At 40.4% G+C, this 16,587-nt stretch overlaps 2 protein-coding genes and 1 long non-coding RNA gene across 6 annotated transcripts; all 3 read left to right on the top strand.

Annotated features, from left to right (window-relative positions):
- Positions 1–376: 376 nt before the first annotated feature.
- Positions 377–7,756, top strand: LOC149117537 (uncharacterized). The gene is made up of 4 exons (XM_089281591.1): positions 377–459; positions 4,699–4,744; positions 5,362–6,145; positions 7,719–7,756. Exons 3-4 carry the CDS (start codon positions 5,362–5,364, stop codon positions 7,754–7,756), a joined length of 822 nt encoding a protein of 273 aa, XP_089137717.1. The 5' UTR covers positions 377–459; positions 4,699–4,744.
- LOC149117538 (uncharacterized) lies at positions 397–13,505 on the top strand. 2 transcript variants are annotated; one of them, XM_089277886.1, is made up of 3 exons: positions 397–459; positions 10,961–11,006; positions 11,508–13,505. In XM_089277886.1, the coding sequence occupies exon 3, from the start codon at positions 11,508–11,510 to the stop codon at positions 12,477–12,479; it is 972 nt and encodes a 323-aa protein (XP_089134012.1). In that variant the 5' UTR covers positions 397–459; positions 10,961–11,006; the 3' UTR covers positions 12,480–13,505. The 2 variants fall into 2 exon arrangements, with proteins under 2 accessions (XP_089134012.1, XP_089134009.1); XM_089277883.1 differs by lacking the exon at positions 397–459 and adding an exon at positions 8,686–8,760.
- A 909-nt stretch (positions 13,506–14,414) lies between these two features.
- On the top strand, positions 14,415–15,932 carry LOC149117539 (uncharacterized). 3 transcript variants are annotated; one of them, XR_016203811.1, is made up of 4 exons: positions 14,415–14,497; positions 14,751–15,029; positions 15,430–15,569; positions 15,828–15,932. It is a non-coding gene; the product is annotated as an uncharacterized LOC149117539 (long non-coding RNA). The 3 variants fall into 3 exon arrangements; XR_016203810.1 differs by lacking the exons at positions 14,415–14,497; positions 14,751–15,029 and adding an exon at positions 15,071–15,107; XR_016203814.1 differs by lacking the exons at positions 14,415–14,497; positions 14,751–15,029 and adding an exon at positions 15,106–15,174.
- The last annotated feature ends 655 nt before the right edge of the window (positions 15,933–16,587 follow it).

Genomic DNA, 16,587 nt, shown 5'->3' on the forward strand with positions numbered 1-16,587 from the left:
GGTTAAGAAGCAAGACGCCAGGTTTAGTCGGGAGGGTCTGGATTTGAGTGTCGCGATTTTTAATTACTAATATATAGCGGAAATGACTAGAGAGAAAATTAACTGAAAACTGAAATTCCAGCACTTCCTTCAGGCTCTCTAAAATAATGCTTAGCTGCTCTTCAATTTGAAGTTAGCCGCCCGAGCGAGTTAATGAGGTTAAAAATAGCCGTGTTCCACTTGAACAGACCCCCGACACACTGCAGAAAAACGCCTTTGTTCTTACTCTGTTAATAATACTTCGTCATCAAAGTTTCTAAGCAACGCGTCATGTCCTCATTACCTTACGCCTCTGCTTGATCGGATGAAAACAATAGGAAGCTCTTCGAGTTTTTCCCGAAAACTTGCCAAACACATCCCTTGTTCATCAGCCTGTCTGCTGTGATGGTGAAGGGGACGACGGGTTCTTCTTGCAGGAAGGTGAGGTACACTTGTGTTTCCAGGTCCGGCTAGAAAGATGAACTTTAGCCCTCCCTTCATTTCACATAGCTTCATAACCTGAGAGTGAGTGCTGTAAGGTTCTCGAGGCTCAAATCTGAACTCAACTTAACTATTCATAGAAACGCCCGGTGATCTTTGTACAATCATGATAGCATTCACAACAGCTGCCTATGAGTCAGACATTAGTGTGTAGATATGGAACATCTCTCGCAATTCTTGAATATTCACTGCTATCCTTTATATTTACCACTAAGAATGTAACCTACGAATTGTCGGCTAAGCCCTGTTCTCTGTCAGTCCGGGATCGTTATCAGATTTGATAACCATGTGACGTCACAACATGGCGGCCATTTCAAAAACCAGGAATTTTCGTATTCACTTCGCTTTGCTCGTTATTTGTTCGATTATACTCGGGTAATTTACCCATAATTCTATTCGATAATTACCAGAAAAGAAGGAGCCTCACGTGTTTTGAAGATGGCGGTTGAAGACCAGCGTAAACGATGTAAAATGCTACTCGTAAAGTGAAACGGCGCTTGCAATTTTGCATCCAAACCAGGCATGTTTTTCATTTTGTCATTAGATTTAAGTTACCTGGAGATTTTTGCGAAAATCACAAAAAATATGTCGTTAATCTTCACGCCATATTCTTGGGATTTAACGTGTTTTTAGTGTTGTGCACGATCTGTGAAAAAAGTGCACGGGGGTATTTTGATTTGCGATGTGTTGTTCGTAACGGCGGCCATATTTACAGCTGTAATTGATATGTTCCTAGGTATTGAGTTGGCGGATGCTGGTACCCATAGAATCAAAATGGCAAATTTATGTCGATTTTGTGGATATAGCTTGGTCATTACATAGGTTAGGTTTATTGTTGTCGAGTTTTGCAGCATAAAATTTTCGTTCCTTTTAGGCGTGACAGACACGCACCATTCAACTTAAAGAATTACTGGTGGCAAAATCAAGGGGTACGTAAAAGTAATTTACATAAATCATCTAAGCCCCTTCAGAAAAAATTATAGCTCTTAGTGAGTCGCTCGATTCATGGTACGGCAGTCCAGGTGGTCGAGAAACCACTTGCGAATCTAACATTAGTTGTTTATTTTCTTTTGAAGGGTTACCATGAGATCAAAATCAAGGGGCCAGAAGGAACTCCTTTTCATGTCCTTCCTGAAAATTGGAAACAAAGACTCGTTCGCACTTCGTTGTGTTTTGCCAGGAATTAGAGAAATACCCTAGACACTTCTAGACGTGCCACAGTCTGGTATCCAAGAGCGCTAAGAAAAATTGCACTTTGAGAGAAGTTGCTGGAAGACAGATAGGCCAGGTGCAATACTTCATAAACAGGGAACTAAAACACCTTTCGGGTTGCGGGAAAATCGGCAATCACGTTAAAGGGTAAGTTGCCTATATTTTAGAGTCAATTTCAACAACTCGCGGTCCTGAAATACTTTCCGGAAATGCCGGCCAAACTAGGTCAGTTTTCTGGCACACCAGTCGTTATATAATGAAGTTTATTGTTGGATTTAGCGAGTGAACTATGGTACGAAAACGCATTACTTGAATTATAGCTTCTTTTATATGAATCGGTCATTAAAAGCGTTTTTCCATATCACCGAATGCACAACAATAGACTACTAATCTACAACTAAAACAATTTTTTTCCGGAAATGCCAAGACTTCCACGTTTACTGTCACATCTTACGACATAAAGTGTGGCATGTACCCATTCCACTGAACGGAGGTGTATCACGAATTAAAGTAAATATACTTGCTATATTTTTGTTGTTGTGCCAGAACCATATCAGGTGAACCCACAACGACAAAGAGAACTCCGGTGCATCAAAGATGGAAACGAAATGTACAATACGGCAGAGGGGATTGAATTAACAATCGCAGAAATGGGATTTGGCGTGGGATGGGATATGGCCATCGAGGTAAGCTATTCTATCTTCAGTATATCTGGACAGAGAGTCGACAGAGGGAGAGTCGCGAACTGTTTCGATACTGTTATTTCCATTTCATAGTAATGAATCATAGTAGGAGATGTTTCGGTCCTAACCACGCTTCGCTCATGCAAATTGAACGAGATTCAGTTACAGCTCTCCGCTTGGAATATAGAAGCAACTTGTTCAGTGTCAATTTGTGAACTCAAGATGTATTTACTGTTAGTGTTTCGTTTATATTTTATACAGACTGTTGAACAGCCAGCTTCGCCAACTACCAAGAAAATGAAGCCTGAGTGAAAATAGAAGCTATCATATTAGTATCATTAAACAACGCTTTTGTGAACAGAATAACTGTTGTCTACCTTCGTGTGTTTTTACTCGGAACAAATATTATACGGTGTCTATCTGAAAATGAAACTTTTCGCTGTAGCTTTTGGACAAAGACAGTTTTCTTCCATACATCTCTGTTTCTATTCCATAATCCAGTAACCTATTGTGAAGCAAACATACAATTACAATTAAATGAAATTGCATTGTGATGTTGTGAAAAAAGTAACTCCTTTCATCGCAGCGCCCCGTCGACCGCCATATTGAATTATACACTGTTGGTACCAAATAATGTCACGTGAACGAAAACTTGTGCAGCGATTGGTTAATGGTTTGTTTTGGTCGAGGTTATCAAATATGATAACGATCCCGGACTGTCTGTGAGATTTTATGAGTTATGCACATGCAAATCTGGTGATTCTAACGATGCATGCCCTAGTCCAACGAACCAAGACGTCAAACTGGTTTAAATAAATCACACTTTGCTTGTTAACAGGGCAATGTCCAGCGATACCAATTGCTGTCCAGATTTCAGAGTTTAAACGAAAAGTTGAAACTATCTTTATAAAAAGTTCTTCATGTTATCAACTGGAGATTTTTCAAAACATGATCGGCCCTCGATCACCCTCCTGAAGTAATCACTCTGTTTTACATTATAAGCAACGCAGTCGAGGCCTCAGGGCTTTCCAGTTGCAATCAAGCGGCAAAACCGAATGATCGCAAATTTATCTTCATCACGACGCCAATGGCATGCCGATTAGGACATCAAGCTATAAAGTGGCAAAGTATGCTATGAACCGACTGCCTAACTATGCATTTGTCTCAGTTATAACTGAGCTAATCGGCAGGGTTGAGTCACAGAAGTTTCTCGGCCTCGTAGACAATGAAATCGTGCTTCAATGAACTTCTGTAATTTTGATGATTTGCGTTCAGTTGCTTTGTGTTTGTGGAAACAAAAGTCTTTGTCGGACACACATCACTGAAGATTTGTTTTCTCTACAGTGAAACAGAGTGCTAAGCTATGAAAGGCGTGCAACTTTGGAATTAAATCTAAACAACATACGTAACTTGTTTCAAGGAAATTAGCTTTCGTGGCAACCATGGCTTCCGACTGTCCCGGAAAAATTCCATTTTTTCATGAAAAGAATGTTGAGAATAAAACTGAATCACTTATGACAAAATCGAAGGCCGTGTACTGAAATTTCTGACGATCACGATGGTTCTATCGCAATATCTCAGTCGATTCCTATTTCCGTTTTTGTTTACATTGCGATTTTCAGAGACAAGAAAAGTAAATGACGAACCGCGCAGGCAGATGGTTTGCGCCCTTTTAGAGCCGGAGTTCTTTCAACACACCAAAATCTACAAGCTTCTGAAATGAACGGTCCAGTGATTTTGCTGCTAATATCATGGGTGATAAATTACTCCTTACTTTTTGGCGGAAATTTCAGCGTTAATTTTTGATGTACCATGCATGTAAAAGTCAAAACAAGAAAAAAGTCAAAGACCCACGAAGGTGCGCGAAATCCTTGCGGTGAGAAACGCGCGAATTTCGGTCTCGCTCGCCCAACTAAGCGAAAGAGGGACTACTCGTAGTCCGTAGTTACGCTCCCAGAGAGTGGAAAAATAACTTTAAGGCTTTAGAAGCTTTACTAAAGGTCAGGGATTCAAGAATGATGGCGAAATTCTTTTTGAGACTTTAACTCACGCTTCACTGATATTATGGTAATCGATAATCGTGACATCTACAGTTTGCTTTCTGTTTCATTTAAGACACATCTAATTTACGTATTCATTCATGCCTGTTACTAGGTAATTTGTCTGTAAGTGAAAAATATGTTGACAGGACCAAAGCAAATTGAATGCTAGTTTATCTGAAAAAAAAAAAGGATTTAAACCTTTAATTTAATTTATTGCTTAATACTTTTCTTATCTCCTCTAGGAGAGAGCGCTTGCCAGTTAAAGTTATTTTTGGTCATTCTTCAAAGGTATGTACTACGCAAGCGTTAAAATAAAGTGACATGCGGAGTTCCGTCACAACCCACGGGGTATAGCAATTACAAATTCAAAGATGATTTACTTAATATTCTAAAAACGAGCGCGGGGATCAACCTATATTATTTCTTTTGAGAATATCTTCTTTCGTCATCTGATAATTTGTATTAACTTAGGTGTTACGTTTAGCCTAAAAGTTCTAGACATCTTTCAAATTATACTTAACAGTGCGACCAGCACACTGCAAGAATCCCCTCGCAACTTCATCGCTTGCGTCTGTGTGCTTTTGAAACTTCACCCCAAACTCGCCATTCATGTGCCGTTTTACATAAAAACGTTTTTGCAAAGTAAAAATTCAACACAGAAGGTTGGGTAGGTTTTTGATGGGTTTACGATCGAATTATAACCTTGAAACAACCATGGTCAATTACTCCAATTGCTTTATCTAAACGCAGTTTTATTGGTCAGAAATAACGGGTTTAAAGAAGACATTGCCGGGATGGTGAACACATCGATGGAGTTCGCTGACGAAGTTCGAAGTTCGAGCTCGCTGGTACTATTTTTATTATTACTTTTCAAACTGAAGTAAGAAGTCGTCTTTTCGTTGCAGATGCTAAGGAAAGTGAAGTGGTGTTTTATGTTCCTTTTACTCAGCTGGAAAGTCGAAGCCTGCAGAGGACAAAAAAACCGAAAAGAAGTAAGTCCCAAAAGCTGTGAGGAGGGAAGCCACGTCCTGAACGAGTGCGAAGAACGCTGTGAATCTCGGGATGGCCAGCTTATTAACTGCTACCGCGTACGAAAAGAGTTTACTAACATGGAAATCAACCACAGACGACGTTATATCAACGCGTACAAGACAGCTTCAAAGAATCCTGCTTTCAAGAAAGAATATGAAAGATTGGTCACCTTACATAGAAACACACCTGACGACCTTCTTCATAATACGCCTCGCATATTTTTCCCGTGGCACCGATGGTTCTTGGTTGAGTTCGAGAATCTCCTACGCAGAATCGACTGTCGTGTGACTTTGCCTTATTGGGACTGGAGCCGAGTTGCTCACTACTGGTGGAATGCATCTGATAGCAACGCGATTTGGAGCTCTGGCGACCACGGGTTAGGCGGCAATGGAAACCCATCAGATGATGACTGTGTTGAGGACGGGCCGTTTAGCAAGGAGAAATGGCGTCTGGTGAAACAAACAGGAGGTGGATGTCTGAGGAGGAATTTTCACCTCGTTAAACTCGATGGAGATACGGAAGATCTAAAGAGGACTTTAGCGCTGCCCTTGGAAAGATTTTTCGACTTTGAAGAAATCGTTCGCCTCTTGAAAAACAAACATCTTTGCTATGAAGACATGATTTATCATGGCAACTATGCACACAACTTAAGCAGTTGTGAAATTAAAACCTGAAAAAAAATATTCAGGCCTGAACGTTCAGATCTGAATTTTCACAACTGCTTAAGTTGTGTGCATAACTGCGATGATCAATCATGTCTTCATATGTTTCTCCGCTGTTCAAATATATGATCTTTCATATATTCACTTTTATTATATGGAGAAGAGTGTTTTACTGGGAACTAAACCACTCGTAGATTCCATACGCCACTTCATCCGGGACCCGAGTGGCGTATTTTCCGCATGTCACTGTATAGGGCGACGTTGATGTAATGATAAGCCAATCACAAATCGAAGAAGAACCATTCTCTTCATCCCAGTGACAAGAGCGGGAAAATTGTAGTCTCCTGGGAAGCCTGGGAAAATGTACAACCGCTCGAAATGTTGGAATAGAGAGGTTAACGACAAAAAGGCAAACTCCGAAAAGTAAAACTTTGTCGTCTTAAGTGAAAAAATGTGTTTTTGTTGTGAGTAGGATATTGTTTTCCATTTTTGTGCTGGACTGATGCAATGACTTGAAGAAAAGATAACCTGAAAACCAAATGAGAGGAAACTTTGGCTGTTTGCCATAGACGCTATTCTTAACTGCCTACTGAGTAACGGCTAATAATGTAACCAGTTGGGAAAGTGCGCGTGTAAAGGTACGCAAGTCAGATGGACTGAATGTCTAAAATATTAGCATCTGCTTTGTTGCTGGTTGAGAGGCACTGAGGCGCTTTCAAATTTCATTGGAAAACCAGCCTTGCATGAAAAAAAAAAAAACACAAGACGTGGTTTATTTGGTAATTAATCTGTCCGTGGTTGTCCGCTGTCTATTTATTGTCATTTTGTTACGTTTACTACATCTTATTAATTTCTGGGGCTCACTAGTTTTTATAATTTAAAATTTTCTAAATCGCTGCCGAAGAATGATTCGACCACTCAAAAATCCAATATTTAAAGCGTTCTTGTTGTGTCAGGTTTGAAAAGAGAGTACCATAACTTGTTTAATTTAAAATAGTACATTACAATTTGTGATTTGTTATTAGATAATTAGATAATTTGTTATTAGATAATTAGCTCGAGATTTCTCGCTTCGTACTCCCTGCCTGATTTCGACAGAGAAACTGATTGCCAGCAGTCTATTCGCGGCTCGAAGGCAAAATTTTTTATCAAGATAATATATAGTTCTTTTTTCGAATATGATTTTGAGTCGTGTTACGTGTTACGTGTGTTATGTGCTCGTAAGAACTTATAAACCCACTTTGTAATAATGGAATGAAAACTGCCGTTTTAAATGGCCAATTTGAATGGAAGAATTACAGAAGCAGAGTTGTCAAGCTCCACCTTTGTTTCCGAGTTGCCTTTGGTATCACTGTGAAAACAAGTTCCACCGTCACGGTCATTGAGAGGTTTTAGGTGACGTCTCGTTTCAAAACAGAGGCAAACGGCAACTTGGAAACGTCCTAATGACCGACATACTCCAGTAACCCATTTTCCGACCTCTCTATCAAGGCGAGGCCTGGTGCCCAACCATTCATATGGACATAAGTTTAATTTGCATCTGAATGAAGTCTCATTTTCTTATGAAGGGATGAGCACCAAGACTCGTTTTGAGAAAGAGGCTTAAGGAATATTTGATTTGCAGTTTAATGGAAGCATAGTTGATAGAAGCCATCAGAAACTTGTCAAAAAGTAATGAAAACTCCACTTAAATTGTCAATGTGGTATGTACGGCGACCTTCATTGTAACGTTTGAAGATAAAGTTTTGCAACCAGAGCTCAGCAACTACAGACCGCGACGTTCTTGTAAACTAAAACTAAAGTACAATTACACCTTTAATATATGCGGTTAAGAAGCAAGACGCCAGGTTTAGTCGAGAGGGTCTGGATTTGAAGAAAAGTGAAGCCTTGGAGCCGATGGCTCAAAGCTGCCGGAGTTTATCCCGGTTTCTGTAGCATGAAGCGGCTAGGAGTATCTCTACTCCCCCCGGGACGGGATGCTAGTCCATCGAAGGTCACTCCCCCGCAATTTGTAAGGTTTCCCCAACAATTCGCCGGTACCCATTTATACTCCTGGGTGGAGAGAGGCACTGTGAGAGTTAAGTGTCTTGCCCAAGAACACAACACTGTGTCCCCGGCCAGGGCTCGAACCTGGACCGCTCGCTCCGCGGACGAGCGAACTAACCATGAGGCCACCGCGCCTCCCACAAATCCCTCTAGATATGAGGATAAGTCCAAATTTTATCTCTCAGGTGAGAAGTGACGTGGATTTTAATTACTGATAGCCGAAATGACTAGAGAGAAAATTAACTGAAAACTGAAATTCCAGCACTTCATTTAGGCTCTCTAAAATAATGCTTAGCTGTTGCTCAATTTGAAGTTAGCCGCCCGAGCGTGTTAATGAGGTTAAAAATAGTTGTGTTCCACTTGACCCCCCAACTGCACAAAAACGCCTTTGTTCCTACTCCGTTTAATAATACTTCGTCATCAAAGTTTCTAAGCAACGCGACATGTCCTCATTACGTCACGCCTCTGCTTGATCGGATGGAAACAATCGGAAACTCTTCGAGTTTTGCCCCTTGTTCATCTTCTGTGATGGTGAAAGGGACGACAGGTTCTTCTTGCAGGAAGGTGAGGTATACTTGTGTTTCCAGATCCGTCTAGAAAGATAAACTTTAGCCGTCCCTTCATTTCACATAGCTTCATAACCTGAGAGTGAGTTCTATAAGGTTTTTGAGGTTTAAATCTGAACTCAACTTAACTATTCATAGAAACGCCCGGTGATCTTTGTACAATAGCATTCACAACAGCTGCCATTGAGTCAGACATGCGTGTGTAGATATGGAACATCTCTCACAATTCTTGATTATTCACTGCTATCCTTTATATTTACCACTGAGAATGTAACCTAGGAGTTGTCGGCTAAGCTCTGTATTCTGTGAGATTTTATGAGTTATGCACATTCAAATCTGGTGATTCTAACAATGCATGCATTAGTCCAACGAACCAAGGCGTCAAACTGGTTTAAATAAATCACACTTAGCTTGTTAGCAAGGCAATGTCCAGCGATACCAATTGCTGTCCAGATTTCAGATTTCAAACTAGAAGTTGAAACTATCTTTATAAAAAGTTCTTCATGTTATCAACTGAAGATTTTTCAAAACATGATCGGCCCTCGATCACTCTCCTGAAGTAATCACTCTGTTTTACATTATTGGCATCGCAGTCGAGGCCTCAGGGCTTTCCAGTTGCAATCAAGCGGCAAAACCGAATGATCGCTAATTTATCTTCATCACGACTCCAGTGGCATGCCGATTAGGATACCAAACTATAAAGCGGCAAAGTATGCCTAACTATACATTTGTCTCAGTTATAACTGAGCTAATCAAAACTATAACAAAATTCTCGAACTTGATTGGCTATCAGCAGCCCGATTTGAGCATTAATTGGACAGTGTACGCGTCATGCTTGTAATTAGACAGTACGCGTCATTTTGCGCGCGCTATTGCGGTGCACTTTGTTGAGTAAACTGCTGTGTTTTTCAGCATTCATAACGACGTTTAATCGTTAAGCGATCAATCGATGGTTTGCTCGTTTCTCGAATTTTGTCATAGTTTTGATTAATTGGTCGTGTCGTCAAAACAAATCGAACTCCCGCTTCGCAGTCGTCCGATTTTGTTAATCACTGGTATGATTACAGACCGAATTGGACTCCACTCAGTCCTATTACCATTATTAATCGGCAGAGTTGAGTCACAGAAGTTTCTTGGCCTCCTAGACAAAGAAATTGTGCTTCAGTGAACTCCTTTACTGATTTGCGTTCAGTTGCTTTGTGTCTGTGGAGACAAAAGTCTTTGTCGGACACATCACTGAAGATTTGTTGTCTCTACAGTGAAACAAAGTGCTAAGCTATGAAAGGCGTGCAACTTTGGAATTAAATCTGAACAACATACGCAACTTGTTTCAAGGAAATTAGCTTTCGTGGCAACCATGGCTTCTGACTGTCCGGGAAAAAGTTCCATTTTTTCATGAAAAGAATGTTGAGAATAAAACTGAATCACTTATGCAAAAGTCAAAGGCCGGGTACTGGAATTTCTGACGATGACGATGGTTCTATCGCAATATCTCAGTCGATTCCTATTTCCGTTTTTTACATTCCGATTTTTAGGGACAAGAAAAGTAAATGAAGAACCGCGCAGGCAAATGGTTTTGGGCCCTTTTAGAGCCGGAGTTCTTTCAACACACCAAAATCACTTTACAAACTTCTGAAATTAATGGTCCAATTATTTTGCTGCTGCTATCATAGGTGATAAATTACTCCTTAATTTTGGCGGAAATTTCAGCGTTAATTTGTGATTTCACATGCATATAAAAGTCAATACAAGAAACAAGTCCTTGAAAGACCCACGATTGTGCACGAAATCCTTGCGGTGAGAAACGCGCGAATTACGGTCTCGCTCGCCGGACTAAGCGGAAGAGGGATTACTCGTAGTCCATAGTTACGCTCCTAGAGAGTGGAAGAATAACTTTAAGGCATTAGACGCTTTACTAAGGGTCAGGGATTCAAGAATGATCGCGAAATTCTTTTTGAAACTAACTTACGCTTCACTGATATTATGATAATCGACAGTCGTGACACCTACTGTTTGTTTTCTGTTTCATTTAAGACACATCTAATTTACGTATTCATTCATGCCTGTTATTAGGTAATTTGTTTTTAAGTGAAAAATATGTTGACAGGACTAAAGCAAATTGAATGCTAGTTTATAAAAAGAGTAGGTTTTAAACCTTTAATTTCATTTATTGCTGAATACTTTCTTATCTCTTCTAGGAGAGAGCGCAGGCCAGTTAAAGTTATCTTTGGTCATTCTTAAAAGGTATGTACTATGCGTTAATTAAAATAAAGTGACATGCGGAGTTCCGTCACAACCCACGGGGTATAGCAATTACAGATTCAAAGATGATTTACTTAATATTCTAAAAACAAGCGCGGGGAACAACCTAGATTATTTCTTTTGAGAATATCTTCCTTCGGCATCTAATAATTTGTATTAACTTAGATGTTACGTTTAGCCTGAAAGTTCTACACATCTTACAAATTATACTTGACAGTGCGACCAGTGTACTACAAGAATCCCCACGCAACTTTATCGCTTGCGTCTGTGTGCTTTTTAAGCTTGAAACAACCAGGGACAATTAATTCAATTGCTTTAGCTAAAGGGTTTTATTGGTCAGAAATAACGGGTATAAAGAAGACATTGCCGGATGGTGAACACATCGATGGAGTTCAGTTCGATAACGAAGTTGGAAGTTCGAGTTCGTCGGTACTATTTTTATAATTGCTTTTCAAATTGAAGTGAGTCGTCTTTTCATTGCAGATGCTGAGGAACGTGAAGTGGTGTTTTATGTTCCTTTTAGTCAGCTGGAAAGTCGAAGCCGGCAGAGGACAAAAAAGTGGAAGAGAAGTAAGTCCCAAAAGCTGTGAGGAGGGAAGCCACATCCTGAACGAGTGCGAAGAACACTGTGAATGTCGGGATGGCCAGCTTATTAACTGCTACCGCGTGCGAAAAGAGTTTACTAACATGGAAATCAACCACAGACGACGTTATATCAACGCGTACAAGACGGCTTCAATGAATCCTGCTTTCAAGAAAGAGTATGAAAGATTGGTCACTTTGCATGTTAATACACCTGACGACCTCCTTCATCACTCACCTCGCATATTTTTCCCGTGGCACCGATGGTTCTTGGTTGAGTTCGAGAATCTCCTGCGCAGAATCGACTGTCGTGTGACTTTGCCTTATTGGGACTGGAGCCGAGTTGCTCACTACTGGTGGAATGCATCTGATAGCAACGCGATTTGGAGCTCTGGCGACCACGGGTTAGGTGGCAATGGAAACCCATCAGATGATGACTGTGTCGAGGACGGGCCGTTTAGCAAGGAGAAATGGCGTCTGGTGAAACAAACGGGAGGTGGATGCCTGAGGAGGGAGTTTTTCTATGATAGACTCGATGGCGATACGAAACATTTGAAGAAGACTTTGGCACTGCCGTTTGATAGATTTTTCAAGTTTGAAGGAATAGTGCGCGATACGTACCACGCTCAATTGCACGACTGGATCGGTGGAACGATGACTGATCCGATGACATCCTCTAATGTTCCAGAAATGGTCTTTCATCATGCTTTCCTGGACAAGATTTGGCTCCAATGGCAGAATAAAGGCGAGGATTACAAAAATGCCTACTTTCCCACCACTCATGACAAGCTGTTTCCGTCAAAATACTACAGCTGGGAATGGCTGGATTCAAATAACCTCCCTGGTGGAGTGAAAGTTACCTACGAAGATTGATTAACTGTAAATACATGTCGAAGAGTGAATAAGTCGGTTAGAAATTGTGTAGAGAAACTGTAATGAATCCATCCCTTCGAAATTGAGTGTCATTTCGGCGTTGACGCAATTGAAAAGTCCAGAAGAATTCAAATGTAGCGTTAATTCAAATGCAAGGGAAAAATAAAATTAGGTAACATTAATTCCGCGCTAAGGTTTTCGGATTTAGGGACATAAGCGCCGAATTTAGGGCATTAGCGCTGAATGCAAGAACATTTAATCCTTTCTCTACACTATATCTGATCAGAATTGCTGAATTTTTTTACTTCGTTCATCTCCGTAGTACACGTGGGTTTGCTGGCGCTATTTTGTAGTTCTCTCAAGTCGATGGACGCGTTTGCATTGCATGGCATGATAGCCATTAGTGCACAGGATTTATCGCAGGAAAACTGGGAGACGGGTAAACCTTGGGAGCATCTCAAGGGCTTAGTCTGTGTTTCTTTTGAGTGCATTTACAGTTTTACGATGTTATATATTGTGATAATGACCAGTTAGGAAGCGCTAAAATTGCCTAAATTGTGTGAAATAGACCCCCTTAAATAATGTTGACAAATATTGTATCGTAATATTATCCCAAAGTGGCAACACTGAAGCGTGCACGTCCAAAGAATTCAAGTGTGGCAGGAAAATCAGTCAACCTCGACAGCTAGCTTCCGCGCTAAGTTTTTCTGGTCAAGCGACAGTAGTCCCGAAACGTATGGTCTTTTTAATAGTATTAGCGCTGAAAGAACACTCAGTTTATTTTTAAACTTAGGAAGAATGCTGGTGGTTTTGACAAATCCTTTCTTTATTTAGAGAAGAATTGATTAATCCTTGGCTTCCTTCATCTGCGGGGTTTGTGTAGATTTTGTTAACGCTTATTCATTAAGTTCTTGTGCCGGACGTATTTCATGATTAGATAAAAGGAGAACCTGGAAAACCAAATGAAACGGGAGTTTTGTTAAAAATAAATAAATAAATAAATAAATAAATAAATAAATAAATAAATTTCTTAATTGTCCACTTCCCCAATGGGGTTTTTCAGGGTCAATGAAACCAAATGAGGAAACAAATAATGCAAATGAACATAACATGATTAAAAATCCCAAATGGCAGGAGGCAGACCAGTTGGCTATTTGCAAGCGTGGTGGTCGAGGCGTTGAAGTAGGGTCTACCGAGAAACAACTCCAGCTAAGCTAAGTGGTCAGAGCGGGACTTGAACCTGCGACCTCCGGATTTCAAGTCCGGCTCCCTAACCACTTGGCCATGCTGCCTCCTTGTTCTTTGCCATGGGCAATGTAACGCTCTGTAACGGCTACAAGTGATGGAAAATATGTAACCAGTCGTCTCGGGAAAGTGCGGGTAAAGCTACGCAAGAGGGATCGTTTGAATGCTTGAAATATCAACAACTGCTTCAGTTGTTGTTGGTTAACAGTCCGGGATCGTTATCAGATTTGATAACCATGTGATGTCACAACATGGCGGCCATTTCAAAAACCGGGAATTTTCGTATTCACTTCGCTTTGCTCGTTATTTGTTCGATTATACTCGGGTAATTTACCCATAATTCTATTCCATAATTACCAGAAAAGAAGGAGCCTCACGTGTTTTGAAGATGGCGGTTGAAGACCAGCGTAAACGATGTAAAATGCTACTCGTAAAGTGAAACAGCGCTTGCAATTTTGCATCCAAACCTGGTATGTTTTTCATTTTGTCATTAGATTTAAGTTACCTGGAGATTTTTGCGAAAATCACAAAAAATATGTCGTTAATCTTCACGCCATATTCTTGGGATTTAACGTGTTTTTAGTGTTGTGCACGATCTGTGAAAAAAGTGCACGGGGGTATTTTGATTTGCGATGTGTTTTTCATAACGGCGGCCATATTTACAGCTGTAGTCGATATGTTCCAAGGTATTGAGATGGCGGATGCTGGTACCCATAGAATCAAAATAGCAAATTTATGTCGATTTTGTGGATATAGCTTGGTCATTACATAGGGTAGGTTTATTGTTGTCGAGTTTTGCAGCATAAAATTTTCGTTCCTTGTAGGCCTGACAGACACGCACCATTCAACTTTAAGAATTACTGGTGGCGAAATCAAGGGGTACGTAAAAGTAACTTACATAAATCATCTAAGCCCCTTCAGAAAAAATTATAGCTCTTAGTGAGTCGCTCGATTCATGGTACGGCAGTCCAGGTGGTCGGGAAACCACTTGCGAATCTAACATTAGTTGTTTATTTTCTTTTGAAGGGTTACCATGAGGTCAAAATCAAGGGGCCAGAAGGAACTCCTATTCATGTCCTTCCTGAAAATTGGAAACAAAGACTCGTTCGCACTTCGTTTTTGCCGGAAATTAGAGAAATACCCGAGACACTTCTAGACGTGCCACAGTCTGGTATCCAAGAGCGCTAAGAAAAATTACACTTTGAGAGAAGTTGTTGGAAGACAGATAGGCCGGGTGCAATACTTCATAAACAGGGAACTAAAACACCTTTCGGACTGCGGGAAAATCGACAATCACGTTAAAGGGTAAGTTGCATATATTTTAGAGTCAATTTCAACACCTCGCGGTCCTGAAATATTTTCCGGAAATGCCGGCCAAACTAGGTCAGTTTTCTGGCACACCAGTCGTTATATAATGAAGCTTATTGTTGGATTTAGCGAGTGAACTATGGTACGAAAACATATTACTTGAATTATAGTTTCTATTATATGAATCGGTCATTAAAAGCGTTTTTCCATATCACCGAATGCACAACAATAGACTACTGATCTACAACTAAAACAATTTTTTTTCCGGAAATGCCAAGACTTCCAAGTTTACTGTCACATCTCACGACATAAAGTGTTGCATGTACCCATTCCACTGAACGGAGGTGTATCACGAATTAAAGTAACTATACCTGCTATATTTTTGTTGTTGTGCCAGAACCATATCAGGCGAGCCCACAACGACAAAGAGAACTCCAGTGCATCAAAGATGGAAACGAAATGTACAATACGGCAGAGGGGATTGAATTAGCAATCGCAGAAATGGAATTAGGCGTGGGATGGGATATGGCCATCGAGGTAAGCTATTCTATCTTCAGTATGTCTGGACAGAGAGTCGACAGAGGGAGGGTCGCGAACTGTTTCGATACTGTTATTTCCATTTCATAGTAATGAATCATAGTAGGAGATGTTTCGGTCCTAACCACGCTTCGCTCATGCAAATTGAACCAAATTCAGTTACAGCTCTCCGCTTAGAATATAGAAGCAACTTGTTCAGTGTCAATTTGTGAACTCAAGATGTATTTACTGTTAGTGTTTCGTTTATATTTTATACAGACTGTTGAACAGCCAGCTTCGCCAACTACCTAGAAAATGAAGCCTGAGTGAAAATAGAAGCTATCATATTAGTATCAATAAACAACGCTTTTGTGAACAGAATAACTGTTGTCTATCTTCGTGTGTTTTTACTCGGAACAAATATTATACAGTGTCTATCTGAAAATGAAACTTTTCGCTGTAGCTTTTGGACAAAGACAGTTTTCTTCCATACATCTCTGTTTCTATTCCATAATCCAGTAACCTATTGCGAAGCAAACATACAATTACAATTAAATGAAATTGCATTGTGATGTTGTGAAAAAGTAACTCCTTTCATCGCAGCGCCCCGTCGACCGCCATATTGAATTATACACTGTTGCTACCAAATAATGTCACGTGAACGAAAACTTGCGCAGCGATTGGTTAATGGTTTGTTTTGGTCGAGGTTATCAAATCTGATAACGATCCCGGACTGGTTAAGAAAGGCATAGGCGCTCTCAAATTTTATGGAAAAACCAGCCTCGTGAAGAAAATGACCAGACTTGAGATCTATTTATTGTAATTTTGTTACGTTTACTGTGGGTCTTATCAATTTCTTGGGCTCACTTTATTTTCTCAAAGTGTCTAAGAGGCACTCCTAAGCCCGAAAAAATCCCCATATTTAAAGCGTTCTGAAAAGAGTACAGCATAAGTTGTCTTGCAGTCCGCTCGCGTGCGTGCCTCAAAGGTGAGCCTGCTCGCAGACTACTACGCTGTGGTTGGTCAATATAGTGGGCAG

This window comes from Orbicella faveolata, unplaced genomic scaffold, assembly GCF_042242905.1.
Source record: "Orbicella faveolata isolate gen_17 unplaced genomic scaffold, um_ofav_v1 contig_12, whole genome shotgun sequence".
Classification (NCBI taxonomy): Eukaryota; Metazoa; Cnidaria; class Anthozoa; order Scleractinia; family Merulinidae; genus Orbicella; species Orbicella faveolata.

Bases quoted from the DNA above. Each gene is read 5' to 3' on its own strand.
- LOC149117537 (XM_089281591.1), top strand. From the start codon at position 5,362: ATGCTAAGGAAAGTGAAGTGGTGTTTTATGTTCCTTTTACTCAGCTGG. The intron at 6,146-7,718 runs GTGAAATTAAAA...TTTCTTATGAAG, and splicing joins TGCACACAACTTAAGCAGTT to GGATGAGCACCAAGACTCGT.
- LOC149117538 (XM_089277886.1), top strand. From the start codon at position 11,508: ATGCTGAGGAACGTGAAGTGGTGTTTTATGTTCCTTTTAGTCAGCTGG.